The sequence below is a fragment of the Hydra viridissima genome, unplaced genomic scaffold (assembly GCF_058129835.1).
Source record: "Hydra viridissima isolate aposymbiotic clone 2 unplaced genomic scaffold, HvirCarnegie_v1 scaffold_6, whole genome shotgun sequence".
NCBI classification, from domain to species: domain Eukaryota; kingdom Metazoa; phylum Cnidaria; class Hydrozoa; order Anthoathecata; family Hydridae; genus Hydra; species Hydra viridissima.
The window spans coordinates 8,395,200-8,416,904 of NW_028324305.1; the positions used below are offsets into that span (position 1 = coordinate 8,395,200).

Genomic DNA, 21,705 nt, shown 5'->3' on the forward strand with positions numbered 1-21,705 from the left:
CATGTTATAAATTTCAAAAGAGTTTTAGATGGTAATTTACAAAATCATATTTTTGCATGGATAATTTGATACAGAACACCTTTTTTATTAAATAGTGCTCTTATTGTTCAGCAACTTTAAGGTTACTGAACAATAATGTATTAAAAAAACAATAACTGGTGTTTGAATAAGTGCACACCAATTGTGCAATCAGTTAGAATTTACCCCTCTGTCTCAAGAATGCACACTTGCCATGATTTAGATAAATAAAAAATATTATATATATGCCAGAACACACAGAAATTTATATTGGGACAAAACATTTTCTTTTTTTTTTTTAATTTTTATTTTCAATAATTAAAAATTAAAATAATAACATAAAAGTTACATTTAATTTTTGTTTATCAACAAAACTTGTAACTTTAGTTTGATTTATCTACATTAAAAGCTTAATCAGCAATAATTTTCCAGTGCATTGTAAATTTTAAAAATATTTAGAAACAGAAATTCAGTCAAAGTGAGTAACAGCTCTATTGCTGTGATTTAGTCAAAGAAAAAAAATTTGCATAAACTGTGATAAGAAATGTTTATCACAAAAAAAATTTTAACCAGCTCTCAAGGGCCTTTAAAAAATTCAATTCAACAGTTATTTTGTTTAACTTTTAAATGTTTTTTAAACTTTTTAAACCTAAATAACAAATTTCAAATTTATTTAAATCAAGTTACTTTGATTTAAACACAATTATCTGATATAACCTATATTATACCTTTGAAACAATATTTTAGTTAATAAATTGGTAAGCATTTTTAAAACATTTATTGAGTTGTAATGTATACCAGCTAAATAATTAAAATGTTTTTGTAATTAGCAAAAAGGTATATTGAAAAAGTTTTCTTCTACAGTATATTTACTTGCATTGTTTTTCTATTTAACAGTTGTTTTCTATCGAAACAGTTATTTTTTTCTGTTCTAAAAAGTGTTGAAAGAAGAAAGTAAAAGTGTAAATAAGTAAATTTTTAGTTTAATGTTAATTTTACATTTTGATTTATATTATAGACCAGATTTTCGAATGCTCAAGCATCATCTTATCAAAGGGAGCTTAGGCCTGGACTTGTTCCTACTCCAGTTGGTTATCCTTGGCCTGTGAATTGGTCAAGTTATTATGTTGGTAGTCAGCATCGACCTCATTTAAGTCCTATGGTTTATGGATACCAGCCTGTAAGTAAAGCAGTCTGTTAAAATTCTAAACAAAAAACTAAAATTCTTAAAATTTCAGATATTGTTAACAAAACCAAAGTAAGGTGACAAAGAGTTCTCTGTTTAATTTATTTTAAAAGTAATACTATTAAATAATTATTTCACTCAGTGTTACATAATGCAGATTATAACTCTGCTTTGTGTTTTGAATTAATTTGGTGCTTAGGTTGAATTATTGGACAGGATAAAAAGTGAATCTGTTTGTATTGTTCATCAAAAGTATCTTAAACAGCATCTTAAAAATGTAATGAAGTGTTTTGACCTTTTCTCGGCTCACATTAAATCTTTCTCAATAATATTTTTTTGGTTAACAAAATTCTAAAAAAAAGCTTCTTAATACTAAGAACAATTATTAGACAAAGTTCCTTCATCAAAAGACTTTTAACAATTACACTTTGTCACTTTTGTAAATAATTTTCCTTACTTTTTGAAGATAAGTTCAATAATAATTTTTTTAACAAAAAAAAAATCAGCGTATTGAAGGCTAAAATAGGCCAGAGTAATCTCTTAAAAGTTAACAGCTAATAACGAATTACAGAGAATTACAGAGAACTACAGAGGATGCTTTACCAGACTTGACTAATGGAAATCTCAAAATACCTAATTTCCTTTAAGTTTTTATGCTTTTCAAGTTAGATAATCAAACATTTAAATACTACACAACTTTTTCTATACTCTAAGAAAATATATTTTTTTATTAGTAGTTCCACATTAATAGTTTTACACATCAGTTTTTGATAAAAGCAAACCTAGATTAATGGTTCCTACAACTAGTTTAAATGACTGTATTAGAAGTAGTATTGTATACATAGACTGTATTAGAAGTAGTGTGCTCATGAAAAACAGACTAATGCTAATTGATTAAATTAAAACACATTTTTAAAAGAAAGTTAATTGAAAGGAAAATTAAATTTTCAAAGTTTCTTGCAGCCAAAGTGTTGAATTTTATCAGACTAAGTTTTATGTCATAATGTGCTGAATTTAAAAGTTGTACTTACAAAGCAAAACAAAATATTTATATACTTATTAGATATTCTTGTAAGCAAATCTAATAACTCTCAGTGTATGTTTCATCAATGCTACTCTGGCATAGAAGATTTAACTAAATAAAGAAATAAAACAAATGAATGTTTTAAGGACATTTTTTTGATCAATTCAGTGTGTTGACCTTACTACGTATTCTATAATTCTTCAAAAAACTTTAAAGATTTCACTTGTGATAAAAAAAGATGAATCCTTATAAGTGCAAAGCCAAAACATGAAGTTGTGTAAAGAAAGAACTAAAATGGTATTGGATGATTTTGCTGAATTTTAGAAATAAAATTTTATTTTGTTAAACCCTGCTAGCAAATCTGCTAATAAAAAGGGGGCTTTGTTTTTTCACCTACAAACTATGGATTACATTGTTTGCATCTACAATTATGTGTGGTTGACTGGTTTAGTAGTTGAATAATATTGACAAGAACATTGATTTTTTTAACTACATGGACCATGCAAATAATTAGACTGGCTTAGTTAAGATGACTGGTGTTGGGTTTCTTTATTTAGATGATTTAAGAGCAATTGTAAATTATGGGAAAAAAGTATTTAAAAGAATAAATGATTGAAATAAGAATTTCATACTCTGGTCCTAAATTTTTATTAATTCTTAATTAGGTATTGTTTTAAGGTGCCAAAGATAAATAGAAAAAAATATGTTTGTTCTCACTGAGACTAAATATTGGAGAAAACACCTAAAAAATCATAAATGCTTGTAACTTTTCAACTGCAATTAATTAGCAAAACTGTAAATAAACTATTCAAAATCCTTTATTTTATTCCTTACTATACTATATATATAAATGAACAAAGTTAAAAAAAAAAAGAAAATCTTTTTCATGACTGTATAATTTAACAGTAAATTATTTTCCTGATTGTAAAAAGTTATTCTTTGAAATTTATACCAATGGCAAGTGAATATACATTGTGTGAAGTTTACTATTTTAAAATTTGATTGTTATTTGTTTTACATTTTTTTACTATAATGTACTTAAAATGACATACTTGTAAAGGTTTTTTTTTTTTTTCAGACCTATTTGCAGTATGCATCAGCCATAAATCAAAGAACAAATTATATGGAATCTTCTACATCTTACTTATATGACTCACAAACTGGAGAGAAACTCAGTAAAACTAATCTCTATATTAGAGGGTTGCATGGATCCACCACAGATGAAGATCTTGTTAACATGTGCAGAATGTAATTTTTATGAAAATTTTTAAAATCATTGTTTATTTTTATGTTCTTTTTCCTGATTGTTTTAAACATCACAATTTTTGTTGTTTTTTTTTTAAACATCTTTTAAACATCACAGTTTTTAACTTTATAAGTTAAGAAATGAAAGCTGTGGTTTTATTGTCTAAAGAGTTAGAAATGAAAGCTGTGGTTTTATTGTCTAAAGAGTTAGAAATGAAAGCTGTGGTTTTATTGTCTAACGAGTTAGAAATGAAAGCTGATCACAAAATTTTTGCTTTCATTTTTGGTAAAAAAAATATTCTGAATTTAAAAACTATTCAAATAAAGTTCATAGTTCAAAGTTCAAAGTTTGTTCAAATAAAAGTTTGTTCACTTTTAAGTACTAATAATAGATATCATTTTTTGTTTTTATCTAGAGTTTCATTTGTTAAAATTAAAATTTTATTCTTATGTAAAGCTTTGATTTCACTTTTAGATATGGAAATATAATCTCAACTAAAGCCATTCTTCATAAAGATACAAATCAATGTAAAGGTTTGGTATTACTTTAAAGCTGCTCTTTATATTGTTTATTTACTCCACTTTAACTTATTTTTCTTAAGCTTTCTTTAATCCTAATTTTAAATATATTAAAGATATAAAGATAAAGATAGTGTTATGCAAGTCAAAGAAGTGCTGGGACATTATTTAATCTAAAGTTTTAAAAATAGTGATTTGCAATAATTAGGAGGAATACCAGTAATAGGCAACAATAGTTACACTAAGGTCTATGATCATTTTTCATGTATGATAAAATGAGTTTTAAAATTAGAAACTAAAAACAGGCTAACTACGTAAAAAAATAAATATTTGAGCTAATTAACAGTTTATTACTTTTCCCATTAAGACTAAAGGTTTTAGAAGTAAAAGCATTATTGTATGAAAAACAATAAGTTTATAATATTCTTTTACAGAAACAGTGTGAATAACCTGGCCATGTTTCACAATTAAACTTATCATTAAAAAAAAAATTTCAATTGTAGACTTGACTTTTGACAAGTTTTTGTCCTGTGGTTTTTGGTCTCAGGGATTATGCTTTTACTTGTTGAAATTAATTGTCTCAGCACTAAAGAAATTGGTATTAATTTTGATGTGGCAGTTGATCAGTAGGTGGAAAATTAGTTACTTAAAGCTATTGTATTTTTTGTTTACTTGCATCTTTGTTGCAAATATTTTTTTTTATTTCCTGAAAATTATCTTTTGTTGTTTGCTGCAAATAAAAGATTTGTTCAAAAAAATGATATCTGAAAGTTCTGCTTTATTGTTTTTTTTAACTGATTTTCTAAAGGTTGATTTTATCTCCCCAAATTTTTCTTCTCCCAATCTTTTTTTCCTAAATAATTCAAGTTCTAGTAGAAGAAAAGAGTTACAAATTGGCCCCTGCTATTATTGAGGATATTCAATCCAAAATTGTGAAGAAAATAACCCAATTAAAAATTTTGATTGATTGAACATGCATTAGTCGTGCTTTCACTAATTCCTGGAGCTGCCTAATTCTAAGTTATTCAAAATTTTATCTGATAAAAGAAGAGATGTTAGTACATCTTAATTTAAAAGTTTTGGTCTCTTGAAGCATAATATAGTTTTGCTACTTTAAAACTTAGACTGAAAATTCCCTATTTAGGGTTGCTTTACATTCCAAAAAATGTAAAGGAAATAACTTAATTTAATGTTTTTTATGGTTATCTTTTTAATTTTAATTTTAAATTGTTTAAGACAAATTTTCTATTCTTTTACCATGGGTGATACTTTTATGGGTTTGAAATTTTTTTCATGTAAAAAAGTGATGTTAAATCTTAATATTGGCTAAATATAGTTTTAAATGTTCCCAATAAATGTGATGTATGTTATAATGTATGTTATAATGTATGTTGTGATGTATGTTGTGATGTATACTGTAATATATGCTGTGATGCATGCTGTGATGTATGCTGTGATGTATGCTGTGATGTTTGCTGTGATGTATGCTGTGATGTTTGCTGTGATGTATGCTGTGATGTATGTTGCAATGAATGTTGTGATTTATGTTGTAATGTATATTTTGATTTATGTTGTGATGTATGTTGTGATTTATGTTGTGATTTATGTTGTGATTTATGTTGTGGTGTATGTTGTGATGTATAGAGCCTAAAAGTTGTTTTAATTTTAGATTAAATAGTTACTGAGTCTTATTTGGAAATTTGTTTTCTGAGTCACTGAAGCACTGTTGACAAATAGTCAACAGTGCTCCATTGGACTTCAGCTAGAAAATGAATGTCATCTGACAACATATACACCCATCATCTGACAACATATACACCCATCATCTGACAAAATATACACCGATCATCTGACAACATATACACCCATCATCTGACAGGATATACACCCATCATCTGACAGGATATACGCCCATCATCTGACAAAATATACACCCAACAAATAACCCTTGGAGTTGAATCTTTTGAAGATCTTACCAATGATGATAAAGAAATAATAATATTGAGGTCTGAGAATAATCAAAACCAAATAAAATGTCTCCATTATAAACATTTTTTTGAACAACTATACAAATAAAGTAATTAAATGCTGCTATCCATTTAATACAAAGCTTAAAGAGGTATTTACACCAGTGGCAACATTTAGTTCTCAATTTGAATTTTGAAAGTGCTGAATTATAACAATGAGATTCTTTGCAGCCAAGTTTTTCTATATCTACAGCTTAATTTTAGCTAACCTTTAAAAATGTAGCAATAGGCTCCAGACAACTTTCAGCTTTAGATTTTTTGTTATCATTTTTGTAAATGTTAAAAGTGTTCATTTTATTTCACAGGCTGTCTATGTGATACATTATGTGATACAACTTGGATACATTTTTATCAAAAGTTTTTAAATATTTTCAGATTCAGATTCAGCCTCTAAATTTGTCAGGTACCCATTTTCAATCACTTTATTCCACTAGAACTTGAATTATTCATGAAAAGGTGCCAATACAAAACCTGAAATGGAGGATGTGGGCCCAAATAAGGACTTTTGGTGAAAGATTTTAATTACCCTTGAGTAAGATTATGTATTAAATTATTTAAATATTAAGTTTAGGTTTTATAGCAATTTTTTTAATTATGCAAGATTATTATATATTTTTAATTATGCAAGATTATAGTTATGCAAAATTTTAAATAAGATATAAGAATGAGAACTTAAAGAAAGTTTATGAATATGTAAAGCTAATAAATTATCAAGTTGTTAGCATTACATATTCATAAACATTCATATATCCAGTGTATCAAAATAACTTTAAATCATTTTTAAAAAGGAAGAATAAGTTTCTATCAGTAAAAAACTTAACATTCACAACATTTCTTTAATTTCTTTTAATAAATGATATTCATCATATTCACAGCATTCTGTTTAATTTGGAATTTAGAAAATGTTTTTTTAAATGTGTAGGTTATGGTTTTGTTGACTTTGATAGTCCAGGTTCAGCACAAAGAGCAGTTGGGGCACTTCAGAGTAAAGGAATCCAAGCTCAAATGGCTAAAGTAAGAGAAACTTTCACTTGAAAAAATCTCTAATGATAGAAATTATTTTTCAGTATTTTAATATCATAAGCAAAATTCAAAAATATTTTTTTGAATTTTGAATATTTCTAGCAACAAGAACAAGATCCTACAAATTTATATATTTCAAATTTACCAAAACAGACTGATGAACAGGTAAAATCTTATAATAATTTTAAAAGTTTTAATGGAAAAACAGTAAAATTTAACAACTTGACCATTTAAGGAAAGATCATTTGACAAACCTATTAAGCCATATATATTTCATAAAAAAATCGATCACTTCAAAATTTATATTACTACTAAAACAATTTATGCTAATAAACATAACTCTTTGTGTCTGAAAATTTATTGCTGCTAAAGATGAACTGGGTTTCTTCACTTTTATGAAGCAATGTGGAAAAATTTTGTGTTTTATGTGTTAAATTTTATGTGTTAAATTTTATGTGTTAAATTTTATGTGTTAAATTTTATGTATTAAATTTTATGTGTTAAATTTTATGTTTTAAATTTTATGTGTTAAATTTTATGTGTAAAATTAAAGTATAAAAGATCATCTGCATTAGTCTAGCTGTTTATTTTTTTGTGTTAAATTTCAAAGATTGGAGTTGTTCTTTTTTTCATTCATTTATTTTATAAATACTGCAATGAAACTTACATTATGTTGTTACATAATTAATATTCATTTTGAATATGGTTAACATTATATCTAGTTATCACAATATTTTCACTTTTGTATGGTTACTATAACATGGATATATGATAATGTGACCCTTACATTAAATACACTGATGTGATTGCCATCCAAATTTTTTTGGGAGAAAATAAGAGAAGTCCAATCAAGACTTTCATTTTTTTCTCAAAACATACTAAGAAATATTTTATAAAGTTCTAACTTGTGTTGCAAGTTTTCATTAAAATCAATTAATTCTGTCTGTTATATTTTGCAGCTGTATTTTAAGAAAAAGTTAAATTATTTTGGTTGAGTCTATAATGACTTTCAGTCCCTATAAAAAGCATGTGGTATGCAATAAATGCACACCACATGCTTTTATTAAATTTCTATGATTTAAATTTAAAGCCTGAGAAACTGTCAAGCAAATTACCTTTTTTTTTTTTTTATCTAACTGACTGTTAAAATGGTTATGATTTTTTCATAGCAATTACAACACTTGTTATCACCTCATGGTCATGTGATCTCAACTAGAGTTTTAAGAGATTCTAATGGTGGTAGTAAATGTGTTGGTTTTGCAAGGTATACTTTGGAGAATTTATTGCCTATTACCTAGAAAAAACACTTCCATTTCTGGAAACACTTTAGAAGTGCATAAAAAAAGGCATTCTTAATTTTAATAATCTTTGTTGCTTGCTATATATGACACAAATGCTCTAACTGGTAGTCTCAAACATGTTGGTAAAAGGCCACCTTTGTCTCGCTATATTTCTCATATATAATATTGATGCTACTGCCTTGTTTTCAACTAAATTTCAACTAAATGATATCAGTTAACCATTCAAGAAAAATTCATTACTTGAATTTTCAAAATCATAGCTTGTATTCATAAACTTAAGTTGTACCTTGACATTTCAAAATTAAATTATGCAAAAAACATTGATATTATATAACCCAATATACACTGTGTCAAAAAAGTTTTCATCCACCTGTCCTGTTCATTTTTCAGATGCAATAACTTTTTATTGAACAAAGATATAAGCAAAATTTCAACTAAATGATATCAGTTAACCATTCAAGAAATATTGTAAAAAAAGATTTTACAAAATAAACAATAGAAAATTAAATATTGCAATTTAAACTACACAATGCCTGTTTTTTGCGCCAAAAAAGTTTTCATCCACTTTACAAAAATCAAATAAAATTGTTATGCAAACTCAATTTGCTAGTGTTTTAGTATCTTGTGTTTCCACCACGAGCTTTTATTACCTCATGCAGTCTGTTTTTCATAATATCAACTAATTTTTGGGTAATTTCTGGAGTGATTGAGCCCCACTCTTTCATAATTACTGATTGAAGTTGTTGCCAATTCCTCACATCATGGTTCTTAATTCTTCTACCTAATTCATCCCACAGATGTTCGATAGGATTTAATTCTGGAGATTGTGGGGGTATATGAAGTTGCTTAACTATTTTGAATTAGCCATTCCTTGACACATTTGGCTGTATGTTTTGGATCGTTATCTTGGTGAAAAATAAATGACTTAGTAAGTCCCAATTTGTGGGCACTTTCTTCCAGATTATTTTTTAGAATGTTTAAATACACATTTTGATCCACATTTCCATCAATGAAAACCAAGTTTCCTATACCTGAGGCACTTATACACCCCCACCATAAAACATTCCACCATGCTTCACTGTTGGACACAAGTTTTGTTTTTTAAATGCTTCATTTGGTTTTCTCCAAACTTTAACTCTTACATCTGATGAAAACACATTAAATTTTGACTCATCGGTGAAAAGGACAGATTCCCAGAATGTTTGTGGTTCATTAATATAAAGCTTTGCAAAGTGTAGTTGTTTGGCTTTGTTTACTTTGCTGATGTAGGGCTTTTTCAATGGTACTCTACCATTGTATCTAGCTCTTCTTAAGGTTATTCTAATAGTTTCAGGATCCACTTTTAAATTGTAATCATTTTGTAGCATTCCAGCAAGTTTTGGAGCACTTATTTTAGGATTCTGGATGACCCTTCTCAGAATAGCTCGTTGATGCAATACTTGAACCTTGTTTGGGCGTCCTGTACGTGGCTTATCAGCAATTTTTTTGGTGGTTTGGTATTTCTTGATAATGGACTGCACAGTTGAATGTGGTTTCTTTACTATTTCTCCTATATTTCGCTGTGATTTTCCCTCCTTCCATAGTTTAACAATAAGTGATCAAATTTCCTCTGCAACTCTCATTTTTAATAATTATTCTAACAAAAATTAAAAATATAAAAGATTCATATGAAGAAAAAATAATACAAAAGTCTTACTAAATCTAATTTATATTTAAAAAACGTTGCTTTAATACTGATTACATAACAAATTGAGGTTGGAGTGAAGGGTGGATGAAAACTTTTTTAGCACAAAAAACAGGCATTGTGTAGTTTAAAATGCGACATTTAATTTTCTATTATTTATTTTGTAAAATCTTTTTTTACAATATTTCTTGAATGGTTAACTGATATCATTTAGTTGAAATTTTGCTTATATCTTTGTTCAATAAAAAGTTATTGCATCTGAAAAATGAACAGGACAGGTGGATGAAAACTTTTTTGACACAGTGTATATTGGGTTATATAATATCAATGTTTTTTGCATAATTTAATTTTGAAATGTCAAGGTACAACTTAAGTTTATGAATACAAGCTATGATTTTTTATCTTTAATCTTATTTCAGAATGGAAACAAAAGAAATTTGTGAGCAAATAATTAGTAAATTGAATAATCAATATTTAGCTGGTTAGTTATACTTTTGTTTCATTGTTTATATTTTTTGATTAATCTTTATAACTGGGATTGATTGAACTGCATTATCTAATCATATTTCAGTTCTGTTCTCTGTATCTGGTTATATGTCTTTTGAACGTAGGTAGTAATGAACCATTATTAATCAAATTTGCTGATGGTGGACCAAAGAAAAGCAAACAAGGTACTTTACTATTGTTTAAGTTTTAATTAAGTTTGACTATCAATAATGATCTTATTAATTTTATAATATAGATCGTGTTTGGAAGAATTTTGTTGAATATGAAATGAGAAGCAGTTCACCGTATGTATTTTATTGTAATAAATTCATCCTTTGTTTATAATTAAACTAAGTTGAAAAATATTATTTTGATTGGATAGCATTGATTTTTGTTAGTTAAGATAAAATAAGCTTCTACATTTAGTTCTTCAGTTTTTGATAAATAACCAACTTTTATATTAGCATTTTAAAACAAATCAAATTTTCTGAAGTTTATTAAAATAGAGATTTTTATGCGTTTAAAACAGCAAAAAATTCATATATATATTTGTGTTGTTATTGACTTTAACTAAATTGACTGAAAGTCAATGAGTCAAAAGTCGAAATTAGTTGACTTTGAAAGATCGAATAGTCAATTTAATCAACAATGGGTCTCTTACTAATCGACTAAAAGTCGAATTAGTTGGGTAATTATCCTAAAATTCTTATTTAAACTTTTTCACTTAATTTTATCAATCTCTAATATTGTTATGATGCTGATCAATTAGTAAAGAGATATCTTTATAAGTAGTTTATCTTGTAAAGATAAATTATTTATAAAGATTGAGCCATGTATAAGAATATCATTCATAGCTGTTTTTTTAATTCAAGAAAAATATCTGGCCATTAAACCTAATTTGCTGTATCACATTAACTTAACTCTTACTGCATGTATCACCACTTCATTAATGTTTCCTTTTTCTCATTATAGTAACAGATGGGGTTGCTAAACTTTTTTTTACTCCAAAAAAAAGTTTAGCAATCCCATCTGCCCCCACTTATCTATGCGACTGCTTTTTATTAAATTTTTTGTTTATTTTTTTTTGTTTATTTAATTCATCTAATAAATTAGATGAATTAAAATTGAACAAAGGAAATGCTCTTGATAATACAACAGCATGTGTTATTACAACAGTATTGCATACCACCATCTTTTTTGTTTACTCTCTTAAAGTTCTATTTGTTTTATAGCATTTAAAAAATAAATTGTGAAGCAACAATAAAGTATATGATTATAATATTCAAATATTACAATCATATACTTTAATGTTGCTTGACAATTTTTAGTCAAAATATTTGAATGAAAAATTTTATTCAAATATTTCGACTACAGCAACTTTAAGGTGACTTAGTTGATTTTAAAAATGTATTAGTTGATTTTGGTCGACTTTGAAAAATACATTAATTGATTTAGTCGACAGTCGAATAATTTCAAAGTTGTAATAACACACACAGATATATATATACATATATATATATATATATATATATGTATATATATATATATATATATATATATGTATGTATGTATGTATGTATGTATGTATGTATGTATGTATGTATGTATGTATGTATGTATGTATGTATGTATGTATGTATGTATGTATGTATATAGGCCAAATGAGCTAAAATGTTTTTTTCTTAACAGTTCATAAAAAAACTAGAAACAAATAACATAGCTGTTTAAAAAAATTCTAAAATCCTTCACAACATTGTGCAGAATAGGTATTTTGCACAATGTCTTGAAGGGTTGTATGTCTAAATATATAATTTTTAATTCAATTTTAGTTCAAGTTCAAGTAGCTGATGTAGAAGTTTTTACTTTACTTAGGACTATTTGTTAAAAACCAAGAGTAAATGCTGAAGCTTAAGGAAATGTCTTAATTAAAATTTATTTATATTTAAGAAGAATGCTTTTATAAAGAAATATGTTGTTTGAAAAGTTTGGTTAAATATTTTTATAGCGGAACTCACAGTGCTCGTATTACTCCTATTGTTCAAAATCAAATGGTAAAAATTCCTATACAATTGTTTATTAAATTTTATTTCTTTAATTAATTTAATTTAATTTCTTTATTTTGAATTATTATTTTTAATGTTTTTTATTTTTCCTTTAATTTTTATGAAAGTTGAACCAAGCTAATGGAACTGGTTCATTGGGAGCATCTTATCCTGTAAGGAGAACAAAATTTTATTATAAAATATTGTAATAAAAAATTTATTATAAAATATTATAATACAAAATTTTATTATAAAATATTGATAAGAGTATATATACTACCAATAAATAATTTTACTTTAAAAACTGGTGGCCCTCAAACTCTTAAGTTTCAAAAAATTTCTATAGAGAATTCAATAGAAAACAATCAAGGTTCCATGGCACTTGATTATTTTACTATTATCTCTTTGATACCTGTCAATTTCTTGTCAATGCTTAAGGCCTTCTGAAATGATAGATCCTTGGTAAAGAATGTCTGAGGAAGTATAAGCAAGTAAAAATGTTGTTAGGTGTTAATGGTGCAAAGCTGCTTAACACTCAGACACTCAGTTGATTTAACTTTTAGTTGCTCTGGTGGATAATGGAAGATCCAAGGCTGGATCATTCATGGCCACTAACATTTATCTCTTCATCTCTAAAGACATTCTGAAACTAAGTTCTAGTCCAACCAACTCCTTAAAAATTTACCACAGATGAAGTCCAAATTTTTGAATTAGAAATTGCATCGTGTGGGTATCATGAGTTCAATCATGAATCTAAAGTCCTTTAGAGTTTCTTCAGCTGTAATTGGGGCAATAATCTAGATTTTTTGGTGGATGAGAACAATCTGGAAATGGATATCTATTTTATTACCTCCAAAAAAGATAACAGATTAGGAAACTTGATGAAATTGTCTTGAGAAGTTGTTGCCAAGACTTTCAGTGAACTGCCACTGCTCCTGAGAGTGTTTAAAAAGAAAATCTTTTTTCAACCTTATGAACCTTGACTATTGGATACTTTCTCCATCTTCACAGAATTTTTTGTACCAACCAAATAAATTTTCTGCTTTCAACATGTTTCCATAATATTATTTAAAGTAGTTGTTATTCTTTGTAAGAAAGAAGATGAATTGAGAAATGAAGATAAAACGGATAAAAAGGATTGGTAATCAATAAGCCAGAATTACTACTGAAATAGTGTTTAGTATATCGTACAGAACTATTTCTAAATCTTTGACTTAAAAGGGCTACCTCTAAATATTATCTGATTTCCATGAAATTTTTTATTGTATATATGTATGTATGTATGTATATATGTATGTATGTATGTATGTATGTATGTATGTATGTATGTATGTATGTATGTATGTATGTATGTATGTATGTATGTATGTATGTATGTATGTATGTATGTATGTATGTATGTATGATGTATGTATGTATAACAGTATTTGTTTTTTATTTAATCTTTCTAATTATACTATAATTTTTAGCTGTTTTAGTTGTCTATGGTAATATTTGTTCAACAAAATTTATTTATTTCTAATATGCTCAAGCAATCACTAACCTTTTATCCTAAAAAATAGTTAAAGAAATTTTAAAATTTTTTTATCTAAATATATAATATATATATATTAAGTTAATTTTAACTTTATATAATATATATAAATATATTATATATATATATATATATATTATATATATATATATATATATATATATATATATATATATATATATATATATATATATATATATATATATATGTATGTATATATATATGTATATGTACATATATATATACATATATATGTACATATACATATATATATACATATATATGTATATATATATGTATATATATATATATTTTAGGGATAGCTGCTAATTTTTTTTAAGGCAAAATATCTTTAAAGAAGATTGAATAAAATTTTTCTGAGCAAAGTATTTAATGTGGCTCTTCAGCTCACGTTAGTATTTGAACGTGGCTCTCATGCCAAAAAGTCTGACCAGCACTGAGCTAAACTGTTGTTTAATGACTTCAATAAACGGAATAAATATATAAGGTGGTCTAAGAGATTATTTATATCTCTAAAATTTTTCTTCAAAAGTAAAAGCTGTTTAACTATTAAAATGTGTTTAAAACATTGAAGTTAAAACTTCTGTTTTTTATATCATTTTGTTGTACTCAGATTCCAATTTCAAACTGGGCTGTTCCACATTCATATGCTGTTGCAGTTTCTCCTAATGGAGTAAGTTTTTGAATTTGATTAGATATGCCCACTAAAAACACTTTTTAACTTTTGAATTTCTCTTAAAAGTACTAGTTCAGAACAGATATTTTTTTATACTGATTTTAAAATTTAAATTTGAAATAAGAATGCATATATTGAATGTTTGAAATAAGAATGCATATATCATCTGCTTTTAAATGAATTTGTTAATTGTTTTAAAGTTGAATGTTTTTAAAGTTGCTTTTAAATTAAATGTAAAATGTAAATGAGCACAGAATCACAAAATGAGCACAGATTTCTTTATTTTAACAAGAAACTAAAACTTTGTTTATGCAATATCTAATTTCATAAAAATCTGTTTGAACAGAAAAAACTTTTAATTCTTTTTGTGAATACTTGTATTTTTCTTTTAATTTCTTAGCTTGTCAGTCCTCCCATTGATAGTATGCCTCATTCAATGTCTCAATCATGTGTACCACACATAACGAATCAATTAGCCCAGATGCATATTCATGGAGGAGTTGGTCAATACATTGTTAATACTGCTGGAGGGTTTACTCAGCAAAATTCCTGGCAAATTTCACATCCACAACCAGCCAATCAGATGGATGGGGTATGTAAACCATATAAATTCAAGTTTTTAATTATTTTGTTTTTTCATCTCTAGTTATTGACACTAGTAATATGCCCATTACATTTTATGCATTCATTAAATTTCTTAGATTTTAAACTAGTGATTATGTTGTGTTTCTTAACAAACAATTCAACTAATGATTAGAGGTATTACTTCCTAATTTTAGTTCCAATTCAGACAGTTTCTGTATCAAATTTTGAACCCAAGTAAAAATGCAGTTTTGTTATGAGTTTGTTTTAAAAGAAATATTCAGGAGCAATCATTAACACTAATAACTTTGATTATCATGAAATGTTAGACATATAAGAACATTTGTTGGTGTTAATGAATGAGATCAATAGTAATTTTGTCTGAAATCATATTATTTTATGTGATCATGCAGATGTGTACATAACCACAATAAAATAGTTCTTAAATATTTTCTTTTTAAATAAATTTTAGTCTTTTTTTTGGTTATGGTGGCATAAGGAGATTTTTTTTATTATTGTAGGAATCATCTGTTATAATGACAGCATCAGAGTTGGATAATAACTATGCTCCTCAACTCATTTCTGGTAATCATATTCCGCAATCTTCTAATGAGTATTATCCTGACGAAAATTCTCAAAATAGAGTTGTTTTTACATATAGAAGGTACAATAACAGTTTTGAAGTTTTCCAATAAAATATTTGTTTTAAGAAAATATTTTCATTGAAATTTACTTTTAAAACTACCTAACTGTTGAATGTTTGTAATGTTACTTTAAAGATTGCTACAGCTACAGTTCGTATTAAATCAGAGTTCACTTTCTTTTTGAGGATGACATTAGCATTGAAACTCAAAGTCTAAATCTATCAAATGCCTAATAGTAGTTTACTTAATTTAAAAAAAGGCAGAAAAAATATTATTTGAAACAACTGATATGATCTAGAAAAAGCTTAAACAAGTTTTTGAATACAAAAAACAGTAATATCAGAAAAATTAATCCCCTTAATAGTAAAAATATATTAAAAACTAATACCCTAAAAAACTGTCTCAATAAATTGACCTAGAATTATGGCCAGGATTTTGAGGGTATTAAGTTAACATTTTTAGTAAGTTTTTCTAAATTAGATATAGTTACCATAATTTTTTCACCTTTATGTTTATTGCAAAAATACATTCTTCAGGATTTTCCAAATGAGGCTTTAGAACTTTGAATTCTGATAACTACAGTGTGTTCTTTATTGTTACTAAATTTAGATTTAAAAACAATATTTCTTTGCAACAGAAATAATGTTTTTTGGATTTCATATATTAAATGGAATTGTCATTAGAAAAATGTTGCATTTGGGATGATAAATCCTACAATTAATCATGAACAATCACTTCAAGCACAAATACATGGTTGGGTTTTTTAAAATGTTATTCAAAGTTATGTTTATATAGTTCCTTTCGAAATTGCTGATGTAAAAATTTAAATTCCATCATCTTTCACATTCTAATTAATGTACCTTTAAAACTTAAAAAATTAGATAAGTTTCATTTTTTGTTTATTAAAAAACAACATCCTAAAACCTCCTTTATAAAGTTCTTTAATGTTTTTTAATTCTGAAAAAACAAAAACATTGCAATAGGATATAAATTTTTTATTTTATTTCTGGCCATTTTTTTTTTCTTTTTGTATTTTGTTGTTATGTTATGTGAACAAAGAAACAAAAAAAATTTGATAATATTTTTAATAATTGTATTTGGTACATCAGTAGTTGTTCTCCTTTCTGTGATCTTTTGAAGTGTTTTTTTTTTAAATGTTTAGTTTAAAATGTTTTGAACATTTCAAAAAAGAGAGTTGTGGCAGCAACACTTGCTTTTCTCCTCAGGCAAGTTGTCATCTTGTAGATCCCAATTAGAAGTAAAACCCAATTAGGGAACTCAAATGTGTGGCTAAAAAGGGTCTCCAAATAAGTATCCATTAGCTTATGGCTTTGAACTTCTGATATATCAAGGAAGGCAACTTTGATTACATCATTGGCTTGCAGATATCACTTCTTAATAGTTGAGTTCAAATCCCCTAATTATCACTGATTACCATTATCACTGAATTCAACCTTTAGCTAGTTTCCTAAATAAATTCAAGAGAATCAGAGAGAATCTACAAGTTAAGGTAGTAGGTTGTCTTTGTAGGGAGTCTGACAATCTACTAGCTTTCCTGAGTTACACATTTAAAAATGAATGCTTGTATTATTCAGCATTTAGAACATTACAATTACATGTCAATTTAAATATTCCTATCTTCTCATTGAACTTCTTATTTTATGATTCTAGAAATGACCTTTTTTCTTCCTGATCCTTTAGAAAAATAGATATTCCATCTTACTCTTGTCTCATCTCTTTTTATCCTTTCTGATACCACTCCTGATAATCAGTATGCCAACCTGTAAAATCTTTTTTAGGAATTCCTCAAAATCCTGTTGATTTTTGAATTTCTCTAAACATACTCCTTTTTTCTTTTTTTTTGTCAAGATTTTGTAGGTTTTTCAAACTTTTTATTTGCATTATTCTAGCATGTTTTTTTACAATCACTATACACTTAGCAAATGTTTTCCAAGGAATGCATGCAAATATTCTGACATTTGATGTTTTTTAGGGACGGTATGTATTTGTAATAACAGAAGTTAAACATTTGAAATCGTGAAACATTTAATTAATTTAGTTGAGAAATTTTTTTCTTTTACAAGAAATTTTATGATTCACTATCTAATAATTTACATAACTACCTTTAATTCCTGCTTTAGTTTCTTTTATAAGCTTGCCCTAAAGGTCCATGAAGTAGGCCATCATAGGGAATTTTTAATTACATTTTTTTTCAAAGCCATTTTTTGAAGGCAAAAGGATCAGATTCAATTGGGGTTAAGTTTATAGTTTTTACCAATATGCCCCAAAATTAAAACAACATCAACCTCTTTCAAGCATCTGAACTGAGTTTCAAAGGTATAAGGTTTTTTTGCTATAATTAAAATAAGTGCAGTTTCTTGATTTGATTATTTTCCTGATTTATTTCAAACAAAAAATTAAACACCATTTCTTTCCCCCTCCTTCTATCACCCTTTCTCTCTCCTTCCCTCTCACTCAAAAACTTAATGTTAGAAAGATATACACAAGGCATCCACTTTGAAGACTGGAAAAGCACTATGCTAGTCATAGTTTTTGTTGTGTAAGATTTACATACTGGTCAAATTGTTTATTTCCAACTTCTTTTAAATGGCCTTAAAAATATTTCAGAACCTGTTTTCATATAAAACACTTAAAACAGAAAAAAAAATTGTTGTAAATCTAATTTATTCTGTTTAATCAAAAATTCAAAATTTAGCATTTAATTATCTGTGAGAAATACGTTATCATTGTAAAATATTGGAAATTGCACTTTTTTTGATTGAACAGAAAGTTGTAGTGAATAAAGTTAATCAAGTTCATTTGTGTTACTTTTTTCTGCTATTTTATTTTACTATTTTAGAAGCATCACAATTTTTAATTGGCCCACAAATTTTCTAAAAGTGTGAATTTCATAGCATTTAACATATGTGCAATAATTTACCACTTTTATGTTTTTTTAATAAAAGGAAGTACTATATTTCCTAAATATTCTTCTTTATAAATATGTTCGTTGACTCCTTGATCGCTAGGTATCTCTTTCTAATTACAAAATTTGTAAACATGCTTATTCAAATCAATTTGGTTTGGCATTTTAAAATCCAATAAAAGTAAGGAAAAATACAAGAATATTTATACTCATTTTAAAGATGAGAGAATTAAGTTTAATAATAAAAAATTGAACTTTCAAGAATAAATGATGATAATTTTAATTTGAAACGAAATTTTATTGCACATATGTTATAAGCAATTACTGTTGATCTTAATTTTATGTTAACTCGTTCAAATCTGAAAATTTTTGACTTTGATTGCTCTACAGATTTGTAGCGTTAAGGATAAGTGGTTTTCAGTTAATCAATAAGATTATCAAACTTTATGACTCTTCTTTCAATATGTTCCTTGTTAGTTTTATGGGAAGAGTTAGGAAATTTACGATATATTATCTCATATGGAATGATATAGAGAAAAAATATTTAAGATGTTTAACAATGGCTGTAATCAGATTATTGCTAGAGGAAAATCGGTTTGTAGCAGTGGGGACATCTGCGAACTATACTTACAGCTTTCTTAATAATTTATAGTTGTTTATGTTAACGTAGCCGTTCTTAAACTAAACCCTTAGATTTCTTAAGTGTTAAAGCCAAAAGAAATTGAAGCTACCGTTATTTTGAATTTTCTTTTTCTGCTAAAGTCTGTTCTTTTGAAATCACCCAATAGAAATGCAAAAAATTATTCATCTTAATTGTACTCCAATGAGTTTTAATTGAAGATTTTTTTAAAAGTCACATTAAATGTTATTTATTTCTAAAACAGATATGTAAAAGCATAAATAATAAAATAGTTTTCTACAATCAATCGAAATGCATAAAATCAGATATAGCACACGGATTCCTGTTCAAAAACTCTAGAAGTCTGTTCATTAATTTTTCATTAAGATTTGTAACTTCATGTTATTTAGAAGCAACTTTTCATAACTGTACAGTTTTTTAACATATTGCTCGAGGTGTGTGACAAATAGTGGTCTTCTTTATGTTTCAGATATCCAAAGCCCTTTTGTTAACCAGATAAAACTTTTTTGATAAATTTGTTGTCCATCTGCCAAAATGGTGAATTTTCTCCCTCAAGAGTCAACCTTTGAGCAAAGTAGCACGAGTTGTTAAAAGTTGCTATTTGCCTCTCCACCTTTGTTTTTGACATTGTAAGTATATCTTAATGCAGAAATTTACTGAAGCATTCCCATAAGCTTTCATATGAACTGATGGTTTTCTTCTCATTCTTCTAAAATTTTAAAATCAACTCACCAACATAATATTTGTATTTAGCTCCATCAATTGTATCATTACGATGTTTCTTTAAGCAATCACAAATGTTTTCCCAATGCTTTCCCAATGCTTTCCAGATACAAGAGTAAATTGTTCTTTAGATGATGATGACAATGTAACTTCCCTTCTATTTCAGTCTGAAAGCATATGTAGCAGAAGGCTGAATCATAACAGTATCTCTGCACCAGCTTAGTTGAAATGGACGCTTGTCACATACCTCGAGTTCAAGTTCTATATTCTCGAGTGGGATTACTGTTGAGAGGAAGGTGATACGGAGCATCAATTACTTTCACTAAACTCTACATGAGTTAGGTGAAAGGGTTTTGCTTTTCTGCTCTTGATTATTTTTATTACAAAGCACTTTTAAAGAGGAAAACAGATTGAGGACAAAAGTTTAAAGTATCAAAGTTCATTTTTAGCTCTTCTAAAATTCAATTTTGCAATTCGACTTTTTAAAAGGTAGTTTCACGTCTGATAGTTGTTATCATGTTAAGTAATCTTTTTAGTAGTTAAAATACAACTGGTATTGAAATCCTAAACTTGTTATTTTAATAAAAGAAAATTTAATTTTAATAAAACCTTCGTTTTCATTTTAAATAAACAAGTTTAATTGTTAAAATTCTCAATAATTGAGTTTGAAAGTTTTTATTTCCCCATTCAGTCTTTTGAATGTTTTTCATTTTTGTTTAATTGACATTGATGTTATCATTTACTTTGGTCAACACCGGACACGTTGCAGGAATCAGATTTGAATCTGAGAAAATGTTTAATGATTCTGCCATTGAACATCCTCTCGCAAGCTACATTTAAACAACATTTGGATTTTTTTTATCTAAATGATTAGGAAACGCTTACATTTTTTAAAAGCTTCGCAGTTGGGTTTAATTTGTAGGTCGATCTGTAAAGCAGCATTCATTATGTTAATTATTTTAAGAATATTTAGGTGTTTGGTATTCATCTATACATTTGCATGTAATTTTACATTCTCTTTCTTTGTTTCAGGAAATGACGCAGACGGTTGAAGTAAATTGTCATATTTGCTTGTTTTTTTTTTTTTTTTTTTGTTAAATCTATTCTAATAATTTTAGTATTTTATTTTTATACAAAAATTATTTTAACGATTAGTTTTAAGCTTTTTGGTGGTGTTTTTACATTTTTAATGCTTTCACCTGTTTTTATGAAAAGTTAGATATTTACGTCGAAATCGAGGTTGTATAAGCCTCTGTTATTTACGTCTAGATCGAGGTTGGATGAGCCTCTTTGCTATTTATGAAATTTTGTTTTTATGTAGATTTTTTACAAAATATTATGTCTAACTTATGAATTTTAAAATTATTCTTGCCATTGAGCAAACTATTTTAAATAAGACAAGGA

At 26.7% G+C, this 21,705-nt stretch overlaps 1 protein-coding gene across 10 annotated transcripts in view; it reads left to right on the forward strand.

Annotated features, from left to right (window-relative positions):
• LOC145189920 (RNA-binding motif, single-stranded-interacting protein 3-like) overlaps window positions 1-21,705 on the forward strand; it is a 35,869-nt gene extending 14,164 nt beyond the window's left edge. For 5 of the 10 annotated variants that reach the window (XM_090090020.1, XM_090090024.1, XM_090090019.1 and 2 more), the window contains 15 exons: window positions 1,037-1,198; window positions 3,307-3,476; window positions 3,949-4,007; window positions 6,942-7,033; window positions 7,145-7,207; window positions 8,212-8,306; window positions 10,447-10,508; window positions 10,639-10,698; window positions 10,770-10,818; window positions 12,519-12,564; window positions 12,684-12,728; window positions 14,724-14,783; window positions 15,187-15,378; window positions 15,890-16,032; window positions 21,334-21,705. In XM_090090020.1, the coding sequence (XP_089946146.1) occupies window positions 1,037-1,198; window positions 3,307-3,476; window positions 3,949-4,007; window positions 6,942-7,033; window positions 7,145-7,207; window positions 8,212-8,306; window positions 10,447-10,508; window positions 10,639-10,698; window positions 10,770-10,818; window positions 12,519-12,564; window positions 12,684-12,728; window positions 14,724-14,783; window positions 15,187-15,378; window positions 15,890-16,032; window positions 21,334-21,340 (1,305 nt within the window). In that variant the 3' untranslated portion in view covers window positions 21,341-21,705. Of the gene's footprint in view, window positions 1-1,036; window positions 1,199-3,306; window positions 3,477-3,948; window positions 4,008-6,941; window positions 7,034-7,144; window positions 7,208-8,211; window positions 8,557-8,791; window positions 8,929-10,446; window positions 10,509-10,638; window positions 10,699-10,769; window positions 10,819-12,518; window positions 12,565-12,683; window positions 12,729-14,723; window positions 14,784-15,186; window positions 15,379-15,889; window positions 16,033-21,333 lie in introns of those variants that run through there. The other 5 variants (XM_090090022.1, XM_090090021.1, XM_090090026.1 and 2 more) reach the window with 3 other exon arrangements.